General features: G+C 31.0%; 1 protein-coding gene across 1 annotated transcript; it reads left to right on the top strand.

Moving 5' to 3' along the window:
* The first annotated feature begins 13867 nt into the window (after positions 1–13867).
* On the top strand, positions 13868–17972 carry LOC101489581 (vacuolar-processing enzyme-like). Its single transcript, XM_027333106.2, has 8 exons — positions 13868–14238; positions 14726–14882; positions 15008–15093; positions 15247–15446; positions 16684–16732; positions 16838–17065; positions 17478–17684; positions 17817–17972. The coding sequence occupies exons 1-8, from the start codon at positions 13882–13884 to the stop codon at positions 17970–17972; spliced, it is 1440 nt and encodes a 479-aa protein (XP_027188907.1). The 5' UTR covers positions 13868–13881.
* Positions 17973–20142: the final 2170 nt, after the last annotated feature.

Raw genomic sequence — 20142 nt, 5'->3', positions numbered from 1 at the left:
TAAAAAAAGATAAAAAATACACAGCAAACAGAGTATAGTATAGTATAGTATAACCTCAAACTTGATGCCATTACTCCTTGCTTTAATGACTTTTTGCAAGATAGTTGCACCACGTTTGACTTCATTTTCATAAGTCTTAGAGGTGCCAACTTCTTCATTTTGACATTCTAAATCTTTGTTTGTATCCCTTTAACTACAACAAGTTCAACATGCAGTTTAGTATAACATCAACAAGCTCAACATGCATCATGCATTATTCTAAGTACATATCAGTATATCTTAAACAAGCTCAACATGCATTTTAATGATTACAAAAAATTAATAACATCAATACCTGAATAATGAGGGTTCGAAGAAAGAAGAAATGCGAAGAAAAGAGGGTTTGCAGAAAGTTCACAGAAATATGGTTCATAGAAATACAGTTTGAAGAAATACGTAATGAGGGTTACGTATTTCAATGAAAATATATTGTGTGCAATGGGAGAGATGATCTTGGATGGACATAAGGTTCGAAATGAAGGAGATGATCGTGGAAATAAAGTTCGTAATGGACGGGAAGATAGAGTTTGCAAAAGAAGAGAAGAACGATGAAGGTTGAGATGATAGTGAAGTTTACGTAATGAAGAGGAAACTGAAGCGGTTATTGTTATATATACGTAACCCTTTTACATCGCTTTTTTATAAGCCTTTTACAGCGCTTGTTTGAAAAGCGCTCTAAAAGGCGTCTTTATTTAAATTTTTAAAAGGCTCTTTTACAACGCTTCTACCAATAAGCGTTGTAAAAGACCTTCGTATTTTATTATGTTATATGAATGTTTTTTTAAAGCCTTTTACAGCGCTTTTTCAAATAAGTGTTGTAAAAGGTCTCATTATGTTAATTTTAAAAGGCTCTTTTACAGCGTTTATTTGAAAAAGCGATGTAAAAGACCTCCTTGTTATATTATGGTATATGAATGTTTTTTTTTTTAAAGTCTGTTACAGCGTTTTTTTAAATAAGCGCTGTAAAAGGTCTCATTGTTTTATTACAGCGCTTCTCTTCCTCTTCACCAAACTCTTCTCATTTTATGCATCTTCTTCACAAACATCAAAGCTTACTCTCTCACAATTCAATCTCCACCTCAACACCTTTTTCTCTCTTTACATTCCCTTTCCTTCTTAAATCGTGTGCTAATTCGTCGATAAGTGGTTCGAAACTTGGTCTTCAGGTTCATTGCCATGTTGCGAAAAATAGATTTGAGTCTGATGTTTTTGTTAACAATGTGTTTTTGGGGATTCCCATGATGCGTACAAGGTGTTTGAAGAAAATCCTGTTAGATAAGGTCTTGTTAGGTGTCTGATGAATGTTATTTTTAAAGCCTTTTACAACGCTTTTTCAAATAAGCGCTATAAAATGTCTCATTATTTTATTTTTAAAAGGATCTTTTACAGCGCTTTTTCAAATAAGCGCTGTAAAATGTCTCTTTATTTTATTTTTGTGTTTGGTTTATTTGGGTTGGGATGGCATTAAAAACATTGTTATCATTGTTTATTGGATTAAAAACATTGCTATCATTGTCTTTATCACAATACTTTAGGAGACTAGGCTTAAGCTAGGCCGTCCGTTAGGGGCCTATGGCCTGGCCTACTTATGGCCTGGCCTACTTATGGCCTGACCTGGCCTATTTAATAAAAAGACTAGGCTTAAGCCATTTTTAAAGCCTATTTATTTAAATAGGTCAGGCTCAGACATATAAAAAAGACTATTAGGCCTGACAGACCGGCCTATATATATTTTATTATTTATTAATATTATTTATTATTATATTAATAATATTATTTCCTATTTTAAATTCTATCAATTAAGCAATTACTCAGTAAGCATTCCATATTCAGTAGTTGTTTCATATTCAGTAGCATTCCATATTTGGTAGTCATTTCATATTTGGTAGCTATTCAATTAGTCAATCACTCAGTAGTCTTCCATATTTGTTTAAAAGGTAATAATGAGTGTGTTTATTTCAGAAAATAAAAAAAAAAAACTATTATTTGAAACAATAAATTATTTTTTAGGGTTTAAATGATGTTTGTTTCATATTTTTTTAAAATTATTTTAAATAGGCTTTTAAATAGGCTTCCAGGCCAGGCTAGACTTTTAAAAAGGCTAGGCCAGACCGGAAAAAAAAGCATATGATAGGCCGTAGGCCAGGTTTAGGCCTAAAAAATAAATTGTAGGCCAGGCTCAAGCCTTTCAAAGCCTGGTCTGGCCTGGCCTATTCCCACCCCTAGTGACAGGCGGTACAATTATGATTTACGCCCTTTTAAGGAGGGTTTTTGGTTGGAATTTTGGAATCATGCATTTTGGCATATACGCAATGCATTAGGGTGTTTGGCACGTGAGTCATGTTTGATATATTGTGATGATTGTATATACATACCCAATTGTTGTTTGTGATTGTGTTGTAATTGGTAAGTGTGATTGTTTGGATCTGTGTGTAAGTGTTGATTGATTGCGAAACCTTTTCGAAACTGAAATCTCCATTATTTTGCAGTTGTATTCGAATACGGGGTGCTTGTATTCGAATACATTTAAGTGAGTTTTGCTACTGACTTAGCACTTTATTCGGCTACGCCATGTGGTAGTCGAATACAGTTGTGAAGGATTTTTCACTGGTTTCGCACTTGTATTCGGCTACAAGGATGTTATAGTCGAATACAATTGTGCTGATTTTGCTACTGACTTATGAATTAGCAATGTATTCGAATACGACAGTGCATGTTTGGCATATGAAAACCCTTTCAAGGAGTATGCTAAGTTGAAAGGTTATTTTGTGCATTTGAAATTTAAATGCTATGTGATATTTGTTAATTTCGGTTGGTGAGCATTTACAATTATTTTGAAAATCTGGGCTTTGTCCTCAGATGAGAACCAGGATCATCGTATCGGTTAGTACCCTGGAGATGGGAAGGTAGTTATTCATACCTAACAGATGTTGTGTCAGAAGGATCTTGCGGGGCACGTGGAGATCATCTGGGTTGTATAGTTTTTGTAGCATGATCAGATTAGATGGTTGTATATGGGCTAGATGTCTTTCTTTTACGGTTGTAGTTACTTTATTTTGAAAGAATGTTCCTATACCTTATATTGTCAGCTTGACTTTTGTTTTGATAGGTCCATGTACCACTCTTTGATGTGACGTGGGGGAGTTAAAATTCTTGGGGCAGTGCTTTTGTATAGGTGTCTGCCGAGAATACCCATGGGGTATGAGCTATGTCTGATAGATCTCATAGCCCCGATGTATTTTGTTGTTTAAATACTTTGGATTTTTGTTTCAAAAACTATTTTCGCTGCTTGTAGATATTTGTTGACTTTTGTCGTTATGTTACGACTTAAATATTTTATCCAAAAGTATTGCTTCTTTATTTCTGAAATTTGATTTTTGTTTGAAAAATAAAAACGGGCTGTTAGAGGGTGCGCCCATAATAGCAACTAAAAATTTAAAAGCAAAAAGCAAATATGAGATATTGAATCTTCGAAGTTGGAGTTCAATTTAAGGTTTTAGGCACATGTAGAATGAGGGAGGGAGTCAAGCTTTGGGGGATGAACTCGAAACCCTAACCGCCATTGATGTAGAGTAGGGCGAGAATATCCCCGAGCTTGGATTAAGCAAAAAGAAGAAGAAGAAGAAGAAGAAATAGAAATATAAATGAATTGAATTACACAGGTATGGAATGGCGGAAAAAATAGTGGATTATAGCTCAAACCATGAATGCGCCATTGGATTCAATGTCTTGCAAGATTATAGCTCAAACATAAATTAAAAAAAAAAATCGACACTTAACAAGCAAGAATACCAAAATAAAAATTGAAATCACAAACTTAAATGATTTAGAAAGAGAATAGAACTTACATACTATAACTGTAAATTGCGAAGTGAAGATAGTAGAGAGAATAGAACTTACTACTCAAATGATTTAGAAAGAGAATATAACTTACTTAGGGTTGTTCATAATTAAATTTAGGATATTTGGAGGATTAGGGTTCGATGAAGATAGTAGAGAGAAAAGAGTTTGAGAAATGCAAAGAAAAATAAAAGGTTTATCATTGTTAGTGGAATTAATTTAGGGTTTTCTCCGGTTCAAATGTGTAGTTGCATATTCATGGCATTTTTTTTTTTTTATAAAACAACATAAAATTTTTAGAAACAATGACACTCAAACTGTAGCTAAAAGTAGCTTTAGTTACAGATAAAAAAATATCACAAAATCTAAGTGTGACAATAATTTTTTTTTTTTAGTGCACATACATTGATTAAGTTAGGATTGCAGGCTAACTTGAATTGTTAAGAGTATTGCATAAATTTCCTTAATGGACATCTGGACTTGAAGTATTCATCGTGCATATTCTTATACTCTAGTAAATTATATTCTAAGTATGATAAATAATAGTGTTTTTTTTGAATTCATACAATAAACTAGTACTCACATTCCTTCGAGATTTATAACCCATTTATTCTACTTATACAACTAGATTCTAAATTCTACGATTCCATAAAAGTCCACGAGAGTTAAACTATTAGACTCAACATCTCAATATTTTAGAGCGCTACTACCAATTGTTTATAGATATCTATTCCGGTTTATTGAATAAAAGTTGTATTAACTAGAGTACGCTCTTAAAGCTTAATAAAAAAATGCAGAGTCTTATAGGAACTTATGTAGAAATTTTAGATGTAACACATGTGCGTCATCATTCCTACTTGTTTCATATAAATAATATATTGTGATGCAATTTAGCTTTTATAAAGTATGTCAATAAGGTTGTGGTTTATAATACAAAAATATAAGATGCACAAAAACGAGATTGTGTAATATATTTTAACTTAGTTACTCATTTATTAGATTCAGAGGCGGAGCTTTGTAGGGATAGGGGTGGCTGCGACCACCCCAAACTTGTGACTCACGAACGTCAAACTTTCGATCCGCTTCTAGATTCATGAACGTTGAACTTACGATCTGTCTCCGTCGTTCGTAGCTCATCTGCTTATCGCCTCTGCCTCCAAATCGCGTCGCTCCTCTGCTCATCGCGACCGCCTTTGCCTTTAGTCTCCAGATGGCCTCGCTCATCTTCTCGCCACCTCTAATCGCCTCTGCTTTGGCCATTCGTCAATCGTCAAAACTAAAAGATTCAAATTTCAATTTCATATTTTCGGTTATCATCATAATTGATGTTTGGAGTTTTGTTAGTGCTGATTTGGAGTTTTTTTAGTGCTGATTTGGAGTTTTGTTAGTGCTATGTTAGGAGCTTTGATATGAAGTTTGGAGTTTTGATTTGGAGTTTTGATTTGGAGTTTCAATTAGATGTTAGTGCTGATTTTAGTTTGGAGTTTTTGTGTTGCATATAAGGTTTTTGATTTTATGTCCATATAAAGTGTTTGAGTTTTGTTGTTGCAAATTAGATGTTTAATTTTCACTGAAAATATGTTTTATGTTTCCTAAATTGGTTGATTTAGATAAGTTTTTGAGAATGAAGAAGTGTAAACGAATTGATTGTTTTGGAGTTTTGTTTGATTTGGAGTTTTGTTTTGGAGTTTTGTTTGTTTGAAGTTTTTGTTTGTTTCAAATTAGATGTTAGTGTTGATTTTTGTTTGGAGTTCTTTTTGTTGCATGTTTGATTTTTTGTCCATATAAAGTGTTTGATTCTTTCATTGAAAATACGTTTTATGTTTCTTAAATTGATTGATTTAGAGAAGTTTGTGAGAATAAAGAAAAGTAAAAGAATTAATTCTTTATTCAAAACGAAAATTTGTGAGAGTGAAAAAGATGAAGAGTGAAAGGAAAATTAAGAGTGAAAAGAAAATTTTATGTTGGTCACCTCAAACTTTTTAATCAAGCTCCGTCATTGATTAGATTATATTAATTTATCAATTGTTAAAGTTTTTGTCTTACATAATAATGATTTGTATACTTTATGAACCATTGTTTGATATTAATTTGATCATGAAACGATAAGTTTCAAAATAACAACTCTATAACGAAAAATATATTGACTACTTCGACTATTGCCGGCTTAAGCCTAAGTCTCAGTGGCTCCTTGTCCGCAATTGAGGTGAGTGTTGAGACAAAATCTCAATTTAATGTTTTGATGAAAACAAACAAAAAGTTAATTAAGAATTCTAATTATGATTCTAAGTGTTTTGATATTTAACATGTGTTTTTGAGTATGTTAAAACAAGATAGGTATCAAACATCACAAATCAGATCAAAGAAAGCAGTTCTGGAAAACGCAGATTGATCTTGAAGCAGTTCTGGAAAACGCAGATTGATCTTCAAGCAGTTCTGGAAAACGCAGATTGATCTTGAAGCAGTTCTGGAAAACGAAGATCGATCTTGACTTATTGATGAAAAACGAAGAACGATCTTCGTTTATGGCAGAAACAAGGATAATTTGTTCCCTTGAAAAAGATCAATCCTGGAAACAATATTCATCCTATACTCTCATATAATCAACAAAAGATCCATCCAAGTCATATATATTCCAGAATTTGAAGAATCAAAGGCATGCTTCAATAAAGGCATATCACAAAGATCATTCCTCTTGAAAAGCAAATGCAAGTACAAGACTACAAGTAGCAAAGTACACTACTGATTTGAACTATCCTAAAGCCTGCACACATAACAGAAAAGCATGTACTCAAGGCTGACATACTGACACAAATCACAGAGTTCAAGGCCAGTTCATCACAAACCAGAAGATCAATCTTGGATCGATCTTCTGATGCAGCTCATCAATCTTGCTTTTGGCAGAATTTATCCAACAACTCTTTTATGACAGCTGGTCCCTTTCCAACAGTCACATGAGCTGTCATAAGCCTTCTTGGAGTCTATAAATGCAGCTGCAAGTTGAAGAACAAAACACAACAATCAACACCAAGCAAAAGATCAATATTTTCAATCATACTCAAGTGTCTCAAAATCTTTCTTATAGTTTGTTGTTTTGTTTTAATCTTTGTGTTGTAATCATTTACAACTGAGGTCTATTTACAGAATATATTTCTCAAACAAGAGTTGAGTAAATATCAAGATTCTAAATAGTCTCAAATCCATCACTTTGTAACTCAAGGTTGTTTTGTCAAATCTTGAGTAAATTGTAAAAATCCTTTCATGTTTTGAAAGGTAACTTGTTAAAGCCTTTCCAAAACAGTAAGGTAGAATTGAAGAAATCCTTTCTAGGTAGAAGGGTAGGAATTGTGTAAAGATCAAGATTGATCCATGAAAACCAAGAACGATCTTGGTTTGAACATTTAGTGAAAAATCTCACGGTTGTGAGGACTGGACGTAACCCGGGTTGGGTGAACCAGGATATATCCTTGTGTGATCTCTCTTTCTATCTCTATCTCTATTTATTTTATGCTTTACAATCATATTTTATATTGATAAAATTGATATTGTTGTTTCAACAAAACCAAGATCGATCTTCATCACTGCCAAGATCAATCTTGGATTGAGATCTTATTTTTTTTACCTTCAATTGGCATCAGAGCTCGGTCTCAAAAGTTCAACACCTAACAAGTGTTAGAGAAAAGATCTAGAAAAATGTCAAAAGATATGTACATTGCTGAAGGAGGGTCATCATATAGACCACCTTACTTTGGTGGCATAGACTACTATTTCTGGAAAAGAAAAATGCAGTTGTTTCTGAAATCTCAAGATACAGGAATGTGGCGCATCATTACAGATGGAGATTTCGTACCAAGAGTCGACCAAAATGATTCAACCTCTGCTGAAAAGAAAGAAGCAGATTGGACAACAGAAGAAAAATCTAAGGTACTCCTAAACTCTAAAGCTCATTTATTCTTATCGTGCGCTTTGAGCAGAGAAGAATGCGAAAGAGTTGATGAATGCAAAACTGCTAAAGAAGTATGGGACACATTACAAACTCATCACGAAGGAACAAGCCATGTAAAAGAAACAAGGATTGATATAGGCATAAGAAAGTTTGAACTCTTTGAAATGAATGAAGGAGAAACCATTGATGAGATGTACTCAAGATTCACAACCATTGTAAATGAAATGCGCTCTTTAGGGAAAGCATACTCAGTACAAGACAGAGTCAGAAAGATCATGAGATGTCTTCCAATAATATGGAGACCAATGGTGACAGCCATAAGTCAGGCCAAGAATCTTGACGTACTCGGACTGGAGGAACTAATTGGAACATTACGAGCACATGAAGTGCTGCTACAAGAAGACAAACCAATCAAAAAGGTCAAAACAATAGCTTTGAAAGCATCTCAAGAAAGTACACCAGTACAAACAGATGAGGACTCAGAAGAAATCGAACAAGAAGATGTTGATAAAGAGATAGTTCGTCTTACAAGAAAGATACAAAGAATGTTGATAAGAAGGGATCAAATCAAAAAGGGATTTCTAGATAAAAAGGAATTCAAAACTGAAATAGATAAAAGCAAAATCATTTGTTTTGGCTGCAACAAACAAGGACATTACAAAACTGAATGTCCATTAAACAAAAAGGTGCCAAAGAAATTTCCTTTCAAAAAGAAGTCAATGATGGCAACCTGGGATGAATCTGATGAATCAGAAACAGATGAACCTGAAGAAGCCAATCTGTGTTTAATGGCATATATTGAAGAAACAGAGGTAAATTCTGAACCATGTCTTATATGCAAACAAATGGAAATCGAATTTGATAATTTATTAAATGATTCAAACTTTCTCATTCAAAAATGTAGTTCTTTTAAAGAAAGATTTCACAAAGAAAAAGAAGAGAAAGAGAAAATTCAAGTTATGAATGATAAACTTAAAGAAATCATTCAAAATCTGAAGGAGTCCCAACTTATAAATCTGAAAATTGAAAAAACAGCAAGCCAAGATCAATCTTCATTTCAAACAAAGAATGATCTTCTCAAGGCTGAAGTTGAAACTCTTAAGAATGATTTGAAAAATTTTATTTATGCTACTGAGACATTTCAGAAAATCATGGGATCCCAAGTAGGGATATTTGATAAAGCTGGGCTTGGTTTTGACAAAACTCAAAAAACCAAAATGTATGAAACTTTTTTTATTCCTGAACAGAAAGAAGGAAAATGCAAAATCAAATGCTCATATTGTGACAAAATTGGACATTTAGAATTTGCATGTTACTTTAAAAAAAGGGATAACAAAAACAAGAATAGGAGAATCTTCAAAAGGGAAGAACATTTGACAGTAAAAACAGATTTTTCTGAAAAACTGAAAAAGCAAGAACGATCTCCAGATCGATCTGGAGGCTTATCAGAAACAACTAATGCCCAGTTTTTTAAACCAGTTTCAAAAAGAGATTCTTCTCAGTCTAAGATTGATCATTCTGAGAAATCATTTAACAATATGAAACCAGATTTCAAGGCTAACTCCCAAGGACCCAAACAAATATGGGTACCAAAATCATTACAAACTTGTGATGTAGGAACATCATCCAACAATCAAGAAAGAACATTGATACATGACCAAGGCATTCTCAATACACATGAATGAAAAAGTATGACGCCTCATCTCATTACAAAAATTTGGAGTATCTATAACCCTTGGAAACATTAGCAAATCAATGGTACATGTATCATCTTATTTCGTTTCCATGTATGCGCTTATTATCATGTTCAAAATTAAAATGTTGTCTCTTGTAAAAGATGACAAAGAGCATAAATGGCATTTTCCTTGTATTCTGATTTTTTTTTTTAAAAAAGGGGGATATTAATTCTTTAAAATTCAGGGGGAGTTTTCATCTTAAAACTGGAAGTCTACTCATTGTTTTCAATGTGTAGTATACATTTCCTTTGTAAAATCCAAACCTTTTTGTGTTGACAAAGGGGGAGAATTATTTTAGATTTTATGTTGGTTCAAAAATCTGAAGCATATTCTGAGGGGGAGCTTTTAAAGCTCTCTATGATTAAAATTAGAATCAAAATTAAAATCTAAATTAACATGTTTGTCATCATCAAAAAGGGGGAGATTGTTGAGACAAAATCTCAATTTAATGTTTTGATGAAAACAAACAAAAAGTTAATTAAGAATTCTAATTATGATTCTAAGTGTTTTGATATTTAACACGTGTTTTTGAGTGTGTTAAAACAAGATAGGAATCAAAGAAAGCAATCTCAGAAAACGCAGATTGATCTTGAAGCAGTTCTGGAAAACGCAGATTGATCTTGAAGCAGTTCTGGAAAACAAAGATCAATCCTGGAAACAATATTCATCCTATACTCTCATATAGAATCAACAAAAGATCAATCCAAGTCACATTTGTTCCAGAATTAGAAGAATCAAAGGCATGCTTCAATAAAGGCATATTACAAAGATCATTCTTCTTGAAAAGCAAATGCAAGTACAAGACTACAAGTAGCAAAGTACACTACTGATTTGAACTATTCTAAAGCCTGCACACGTAACAGAAAAGCATGTACTCAAGGCTGACATACTGACACAAATCACAGAAGTACAAGGCTAGTTCATCACAAACCAGAAGATCAATCTTGGATCGATCTTCTGATGCAGCTCATCAATCTTGCTTTTGGCAGAATTTATCCAACAACTCTTTTATGACAGCTGGTCCCTTTCCAACAGTCACATGAGCTGTCATAAGCCTTCTTGGAGTCTATAAATGCAGCTGCAAGTTGAAGAACAAAACACAACAATCAGCACCAAGCAAAAGATCAATATTTTCAATCATACTCAAGTGTCTCAAAATCTTTCTTATAGTTTGTTGTTTTGTTTTAATCTTTGTGTTGTAATCATTTACAACTGAGGTCTATTTACAGAATATATTTCTCAAACAAGAGTTGAGTAAATATCAAGATTCTAAATAGTCTCAAATCCATCACTTTGTAACTCAAGGTTGTTTTGTCAAATCTTGAGTAAATTGTAAAAATCCTTTCATGTTTTGAAAGGTAACTTGTTAAAGCCTTTCCAAAACAGTAAGGTAGAACTGAAGAAATCCTTTCTAGGTAGAAGGGTAGGAATTGTGTAAAGATCAAGATTGATCCATGAAAACCAAGAACGATCTTGGTTTGAACATTTAGTGAAAAATCTCACGGTTGTGAGGACTGGACGTAACCCGGGTTGGGTGAACCAGGATATATCCTTGTGTGATCTCTCTTTCTATCTCTATCTCTATTTATTTTATGCTTTACAATCATATTTTATATTGATAAAATTGATATTGTTGTTTCAACAAAACCAAGATCGATCTTCATCACTGCCAAGATCAATCTTGGATTGAGATCTTATTTTTTTTACCTTCAATTGGCATCAGAGCTCGGTCTCAAAAGTTCAACACCTAACAAGTGTTAGAGAAAAGATCTAGAAAAATGTCAAAAGATATGTACATTGCTGAAGGAGGGTCATCATATAGACCACCTTACTTTGGTGGCATAGACTACTATTTCTGGAAAAGAAAAATGCAGTTGTTTCTGAAATCTCAAGATACAGGAATGTGGCGCATCATTACAGATGGAGATTTCGTACCAAGAGTCGACCAAAATGATTCAACCTCTGCTGAAAAGAAAGAAGCAGATTGGACAACAGAAGAAAAATCTAAGGTACTCCTAAACTCTAAAGCTCATTTATTCTTATCGTGCGCTTTGAGCAGAGAAGAATGCGAAAGAGTTGATGAATGCAAAACTGCTAAAGAAGTATGGGACACATTACAAACTCATCACGAAGGAACAAGCCATGTAAACAACAACTAGCACCAAGCAAAAGATCAATATTTTCGATCATACTCAAGTGTCTCAAAATCTTTCTTATAGTTTGTTGTTTTGTTTTAATCTTTGTGTTGTAATCATTTACAACTGAGGTCTATTTACAGAATATATTTCTCAAACAAGAGTTGAGTAAATATCAAGATTCTAAGTAGTCTCAAATCCATCACTTTGTAACTCAAGGTTGTTTTGTCAAATCTTGAGTAAATTGTAAAAATCCTTTCATGTTTTGAAAGGTAACTTGTTAAAGCCTTTCCAAAACAGTAAGGTAGAATTGAAGAAATCCTTTCTAGGTAGAAAGGTAGGAATTGTGTAAAGATCAAGATTGATCCATGAAAACCAAGAACGATCTTGGTTTGAACACTTAGTGAAAAATCTCACGGTTGTGAGGACTGGACGTAACCCGGATTGGGTGAACCAGGATATATTCTTGTGTGATCTCTCTATCTCTATCTCTATTTATTTTATGTGTTACAATCAAATCATATTTTGATAAAATTGATTTTACTGTTTTTAAAGCAAACCAAGATTGATCTTCAACAAAACCAAGATCGATCTTCATCACTGTCAAGATCAATCTTGGATTGTGATCTTATTTTTAAAACAGAATTTTTAAAAGGGGCAATTATAATTCAAACCCCCCTTCCTTATAATTGATATTTTTTTACCTTCAGTGAGTAATACATCATACCTAAGTGCTTGAGTACACCCTATAAACTAGTTGAGGGGAGTATGTTATGATAAAACTTTATTCCTATATGATGTTGATCCTCTTGTGTACTTGAGTAACTATTGTGAAAGTAAATATAAAGTATAAGTATACTTTTAAGTATGGTATCCTTATGTACTTTGCAGACATAATGATGATGTTTCAAGTCCTTAATGTCTAGAGGTTGTGACATGTATACATGTTCTTAAATGTCTCCTATACAAAATACATTATTTACGTCCAATTGATGCATTTGCCATATGTACCCAAATGCACGACATAAGATTATTTAATTGTTTAAGAGTCACAAAGGTGACCTCCACACACTGCACAAGTTTTTTCTGATGCAATATCTCTCTTCGAAGTAACTTCCTCCACCTCATCAGCCTTAAAGGGATCAATTTCCTTAGAAGTCAGGTCCACCCACAAGATAGGTGGCTTCGGCGACACTGGAATTTCATAATAACTCACTACCTCAGTAACAGTCAGTAGGAGATTATTCACCAGAAGTGGAAGCTCTGCCTCGACCCGCCTAGACGGTCCTGCAGTAGATAAATAAAGTTTTCAATAAAGTTTTTTTCTTTTGATTTTAGTTATTTGAGTCAAAATTGAATAGATAAATGCATCAAAACTTTTAATTTAGTTAATTAAATAGATACTATCATAATACGCACATAGACAAATAAAAAAAATAATTAGTCAAAATATTGGTAGTACTTATAATTTGTTTTACTTTTTTTATTTTGTGTAAAACATAATTTTACTTTACTTATATAAAAATAAAAATATATAAATCATCAATAGTTGAATAACACGTTTGAAAACATAAAAAATCATAGAAATCACAAAAAAAAAAATAGTTGAATAAAAAGGAGTAAAGGATTGAAAAAATAAACATACAAAATTGTTACAAAAAAAAAATTAAATTTTAGAAATCAGAAAATGTAGCGTGAGCTATGTCGACATTAAAAGGGTGATTAAACTTTAAAAATAAGGTAGCATCTACCATATTTTAGTTAGCTTTGACTAGGCTGACGATATTAATTAATAATAACACCAAAAAATATGATAGCTAAATACAAATAAATGAAATCTCTCACTTTTCCATTAAAACCATTTGACCCAACTTTATTAAGATAATAACAATGATGATTTTTAAGTATTCAAAAATTAGAAAATAGTCAAAATAGTCAAAATACTAATTGAGCTTAAGTTGGAAAAAATAAAATAATACTAGTACTATATTTGACTGATACCGTATTAAATAGTATACCAGGTTCTGAAAATTCAATTGGAAACTCATGAATTAAAAATATATTGAGTAACAGTAATCTTTACAAATTTATGGTATTCAAATTAGTGTATATATATATATCCTCTTATTGTTAAAGTAAAACATATTTCAAGCGTAACTTTTCAAATTTTTTCATTAATAAAAAAATGAAAGGAAGTATGAGTTATTGGGTCACACTAATAGTGATAGTGTGGATGAGTGTAATGGTGAGAAAATCAAAGGGTGTGAGATCTATAAAAGATCAAGTGTCACAATTTGTAGAAGATCGCGTACCATTAGGAACGAAATGGGCTTTTTTAGTTGCTGGTAGTAACGGTTTTGAGAATTATAGGCACCAAGCTAATGTATGTCATGCATACCAAGTATTAAAAAGTGGTGGTCTTAAAGATGAAAATATCATTGTTATGATGTTTGATGATATTGCCTACCACCCTAAAAACCCAAAGCGTGGCGTTATAATGAATAGGCCAAATGGGCCAAATGTTTATCGAGGTGTTCCTAAGGTACCTATGTATCTCAACTTCTTTATACTAATTTATTCTTTTTAATGAGTATATAATAGAGGTGCATTGACTAAAATTATTTTACACTTTCATCCACTAATTATTTATGTTAGTATTATATATGCATGTTATAAAATTATTTTTAAAAAATAACCGTCTAGATTATGTTAACAATTTCTCCTTTTCAAAAATGAACAAACAGTTGATATTTGATAAACTGAAATGCGGTTTTCAACTTGTAATAGTTCTATTTTTGTGTTCAGTGTACGTGAGAATTGTCGTTAGACTCTTTATAATATAGATCAAAAAAAAATTTAACATGTTTTTTGTACTATCAAAATTAACATGTCATTTTCGTTACTCTTAATTTATTTACTTTTAATATATATATAAATTAAATAAAATTATTGATCATAAAATTCATAATATCGATTAATACTTTATTTTTGATTGTACCCTAAAATTTGTACAATGAATTTGTTTTTAGGATTACACAGGAAACAATGTTAACCCAAGGAATTTTTTCGCGGTGCTTAGTGGAAACAAAAGTGCTACAATTGGAGGCTCTGGTAAGGTGCTGAATACAAATTCACATGATTCCATTTTCATTTACATGTCTGGCCATGGTGCTGTACACGTATTCGGTTAGTAACTGCCTCATATATGATTTATTTATTTATTTATTTTTAAAAAAATCATACTAAATATGAAAACAAGTTGTGCTAGATTATTTTATTTTGTAATAATGCATATATTTTTATTTGATCAGGTTTAATAAATAAAGGAGATATATGGGCCGCCGATTTGGTAAATGCATTGAAGAAAAAACATGCTGCTTTAGCCTACAAAAAGATGGTGAGTTTCCTTAGATATTTTGTATAAAAAAAATAGTTATTTCAGTTACTCCTTTATATATGTAAAATATTACATACTATATCTTATACAAATAAAAATTTAAGAAAGAATTGAGTATAAAATTATATTTAATAAATTAATTTATTGAAAAAGGTGATATACATCGAATCATGTCATTCTGGGAGCATGCTCGAAAATCTTCTTCCAGGTAATATAGGTATCTATGCAACCACAGCTTCCAAAGTTAATGAGAATAGTTATGCTATGTACTGTCCTGGAACACCATATTCTCCACCAGCTGGCATTACATTTTGTTTGGGAGATACATATAGTATTTCTTGGATGGAAGACAGGTATTGTTCACTCATTAAATAATAAAAATGCTTTATTAATTTATTAGCTTTTCATTCTCCACTTTTTTTTATTTCTTAAATTTCATATCAATATTACAAGTAATACAAATTTAAATTTTTTGCCGCTCTTAAATAAATATTAAAGGTGTGGTTATAAAAAAATTACACATATTTAATTTGTCTCAATGAAATACTAATAAATTATTGTTTAGAGACTCATTTAATATTTAATTTTACTTTTTTAAAATATTTTTATCTAACAAGTAAAATTGTTGATCTCTCCTATCTTTTGAACCGGAATCTGCCCCTGCTAATATAAAATCTAAAAAATAAATATTCTATGAAAAATCAATTCTATTCATTCCTCGGAATTTGATACATAATCAATATTAGGGATACTTTAGTCATTATCATTTAGTTACTCTTCCATCCATTTCTATTTTCAATTTGAATTTCAAATTTCAGAAACACGAGTTTTCAATCATTAATATTACCAAACCCTAATATACTATTATTATTATTATTTTTATTATTATTATTATTATTATTAATATTATTATTATTATTATTATTATTATTATTATTATTATTATTATTATTATTATTATTATTATTATTATTATTATTATTATTATTATTACTACTTACTATTTCTACACAGTTAGTCAAAAGATAAATATCTCAAACAAAATATTGGTTAATCTTGAGAAAAAAATATTATAATGTTAAATGTGTATATATATTGAAACACTCCTTTAATATATTTTTTTTGAACAAAGAAAAGGTCAAATAACAAAATCACCTATTTAGAATTAATAAAAATAATTTTTACTTGACGAAAATTTCATATCCAACAAACCTGTTTTTTTTTTTTCTTTCAATTTCTATTTTTTTATATTTTATATTCTTTTACTTTCAAATGTCAATTTATTTGAGAAAATATTTAGTTGTTTTTTGGCATATGTTATGCACATAGAACTTTGTTTTTATTGAGTCATGCATTTCCCCTTGAGTATTTTTTCTAGCTTCGCTTCTGAGTTTGAATATATGTATAAATATTATACTACTCAAATACTCTTCATCTACAAGTACATAGTATTTTTTTAGTAAATTTTATTATACTCTTATAACAATACAAATTTTTGTTTGATAGAGATATTAAGAGTCGTCTATTTTTATATTAAATATTTAATATATAACTTGATATTAAATATTTTGAGTTTGATATATTGAACAGTGAAACTAGTAAGAGGTCGACTCACACTCTATACCGTCAATATTTAAATGTAAGTCATTTATCCAGTTTTATCCTTCTCTAAATACATTCATGTGTGTAAATATAGTATTCAAATAATATTGATTCATTATTAAATACTTTTAATAATGTACAGGTTGCAAAAAGGATGGTAGAACATATTGATCCAGGTTACATATCTCATGTGATGAAATATGGAGATACTACTGCTGTATGGAATGATGCTATAGGCAAATATTTTGGTGATGGCTCTGCAAGACTAGTCAACAAGATTAGTGATGGCTCTGCATTTTCCTATGAACACTTCAATACGACAAGATTAGTCAAACAAGACGATGCTTCTTTACTTCATTTGAAGCTTGAGGTTATTCTCAATTTTTTTTATCTTATTGCAAACATGTCTTTATATAGATTCATATACTAGAAAAAATTGAATGATATTTAATATTTTTCTCATGAAATTAAGTCTATGCACTATATATAGGTCTAAATACTAAAAAAATTAAGCGATGGTCAATCCTTTTCCCCCCTATTTTTCTCATGAGATTAAGTTCTATACACTACTAGCGTATTTTTTTTTTCCACCACTATCCAATCAAATCACGTGATAATTTCAATTTATTATCTTAGTTTATAAAATATCTAGTGAAATATGATTGGATGAATGTGCAAACTATTTTTGTATTTTATATCTAAATTTAAGTCATTTTTCACTGTAGTTTGAAAGTAAATGATATTCCCCTATTTTAGTCGATGATTCTTTCTAAATATTGTAGTTGGAAAAAGCACCGCATGGTTCAGAGGATAAGTCAAAAGCACAAAAAGAATTAGATGATGAACTTGCTCGTAGGAAGCATGAGGACCATACCATCAATCTCATAGTAGATCTTTTGTTTGGAGAAGAGAAAGACTCTATTAAAATGGATCATGTTCATAAAGTCGATCTACATGATGTCGATTATTGGGATTGTCTTAAAATGCTTGTAAGCAAAATAACATATAATTTATTAATTTTACCACTTCCTTTAATAAAATTATTTATAAAGAAAATTTTAGTAGTTGGTGCAATACTTGTTACACAGTAAATCACTATGTTTCCACTTTATTTTATGCAGTGGAAAACTTATCAGGATCATTGTGGTATCTTATCACCGTATGGAAAGAAATTATACTCAAAAGTTTCTGTTAACATGTGCAACGTTGGCATTTCAGAGACGCAAATAATTGCAGCAACATCTCAAGCTTGTCCCATAAAAAATCATATTTCTTAAATTTCTTCGTCAAGGTGTAGTGAAAATTATATATTGATAAATAAATTGTCCTAGATTATAGGAAATGTGTAATCCTTCTTATTTTTAGTAGCTTATTTCTATTATAGTTATGGTGTACTTCTTTGAGAGAAGTTTGGATTTCACTTTGAGATAATTTATTGACATATTTACGCCCTTCTTATAAGAAGTAAATATACACTACGCCAAAAATGACATTTTACAGCGCTTTTTCAAAAAAACAAGCGTTGTAGAATCTCGTGCTGTAAAAGATACAACAGCGCCTTTAAAAAAGCGCTATAAAACATGTAGATGTAATGCGCGCTTGTTTTGCACATTTTACAGCGCTTATTTGAAAAAGCGTCGTAAAATGCATACCCATAATAAATATATTGGGTGCACATTTTACAGCGCTTTTGCGTATAAGCGTTGTAAAATGCACACCAAATATATGAATTATGGGCATTTTACAGCGCTTATTTGAAAAAGCGCTGTAAAATGCATACCCATAATAAATATATTGGGTGCACATTTTACAGCGCTTTTTCGAATAAGCGCTGTAAAATGCACACCAAATATATGAATTATGGGCATTTTACAGCGCTTATTTGAAAAAGCGCTGTAAAATGCATACCCATAATAAATATATTGGGTGCACATTTTACAGCGCTTTTTCGAATAAGCGCTGTAAAATGCACACCAAATATATGAATTAAGGGTATGCATTTTACAGCGCTTTTTAGAAAAAGCGCTGTAAAATGAACACCCAACATATGAATTATAGGTGCATATTTTACAGCGTTTTTTCAAAAAAGCGCAGTAAAATGTGTTTTTTTTTTAACGTTGTAAATTAAATTTTTGAAAAAGCGTTTTTTAGCTTTTTATGGCATTTTTTTTAGAAAGCGCTGTCTTTTATCTTTTTATCCAAAATTATTTTGATCCAGAATCAGTTCACACAACAACAAAACATATTCAAATACAATAAGCATTCACACAATCAGTAGACAAAAAACAGAACTCTGTAACTTAATTAACATATATGTAACTCTGTAACTCTGTAATTTACAACATAATTAACTACATTCAGATACATATATATAACCTAATTTACAACCTAATTAACTACATATTCATATGCATGTTCATATATTGTGTCCTATGATCATATACATATAATAACTAACAGAATATACAGAATATGCACAAGCTACCATATAATATTTAGATCCCTTGCCCAGCAGCATGCTATTTCCCAGAAAATCAAATAATTTGCATTTCAAGCACATACTGACACCATTCTTCCTTTAATTCCATTAGATCTTCATCAGAATATGATGGACTGGAATTGTCAAAGTACTGCAATATAAAAATTGAACATATTATATTAAGTTAGTATCAAATATATAGATAATTTAATTATATATGAAAATCATATAATGAAAATACCGTACCGTTTCTGGGATAATAGTTTTATTCTTGTTAACAATCTCCTTCATGAATCTCAATACGTAGTACCCACAGTCGATGTTGTTTGTTTGACGAGGGCACTGTAAAATAAAAACATATAAGTCAATAAAATATTTGTGCATTAATCGTAAAGGCATATATTTGTAAATGAAAATTTAAAGGCATATATTTCAAACCTTTATTGGGATCCATGTGATGTTATTAGACTAATACGTAGTCCCACAGTCGATGTTGTTTGTTTGACGATGGCACTGTAAAATAAAAACATATAAGTCAATAAAATATTTGTGCATTAATCGTAAAGGCATATATTTTAAACCTTTATTGGGATCCATGTGATGTTATTAGACTTTTGCTTCGACACTGCAGCACCTCTTTGAGCTCGAAAAACTTGTAAGGCACTATCGAATGAATAAATGTGATTATTGTAGCATGAACAAACACATTATTTATATATATATATGTAAGAAATAAATGAATATTACTTACGTGTCGAACATAGTATTTATTTCGGAGTGATTGTTGTAATTGTCATGCAAGGGATCTAAATAGTATATAACTTCTGAGACCGCATTGATTGCAAATAAAACCCAATGTGCCCTACAACAACAAAAATTTGGTTTAGCAATTTTGTTTATACACAACTAATAAATTAAAATCATATCAATTAAAAAAGATATAAATAAATAATATATAATTACGTACC

The sequence above is a fragment of the Cicer arietinum genome, chromosome 3 (assembly GCF_000331145.2).
Source record: "Cicer arietinum cultivar CDC Frontier isolate Library 1 chromosome 3, Cicar.CDCFrontier_v2.0, whole genome shotgun sequence".
Taxonomy (NCBI): Eukaryota; Viridiplantae; Streptophyta; class Magnoliopsida; order Fabales; family Fabaceae; genus Cicer; species Cicer arietinum.
This window is presented reverse-complemented; position numbering and strand designations above follow the sequence as displayed.

Coding starts and splice junctions, on each gene's coding strand:
- LOC101489581 (XM_027333106.2), top strand. CDS start 13,882: ATGAAAGGAAGTATGAGTTATTGGGTCACACTAATAGTGATAGTGTGG. Junction 14,883..15,007: donor TGGTGCTGTACACGTATTCG/GTTAGTAACTGC, acceptor TTATTTGATCAG/GTTTAATAAATAAAGGAGAT. Junction 15,447..16,683: donor ATTTCTTGGATGGAAGACAG/GTATTGTTCACT, acceptor TATATTGAACAG/TGAAACTAGTAAGAGGTCGA.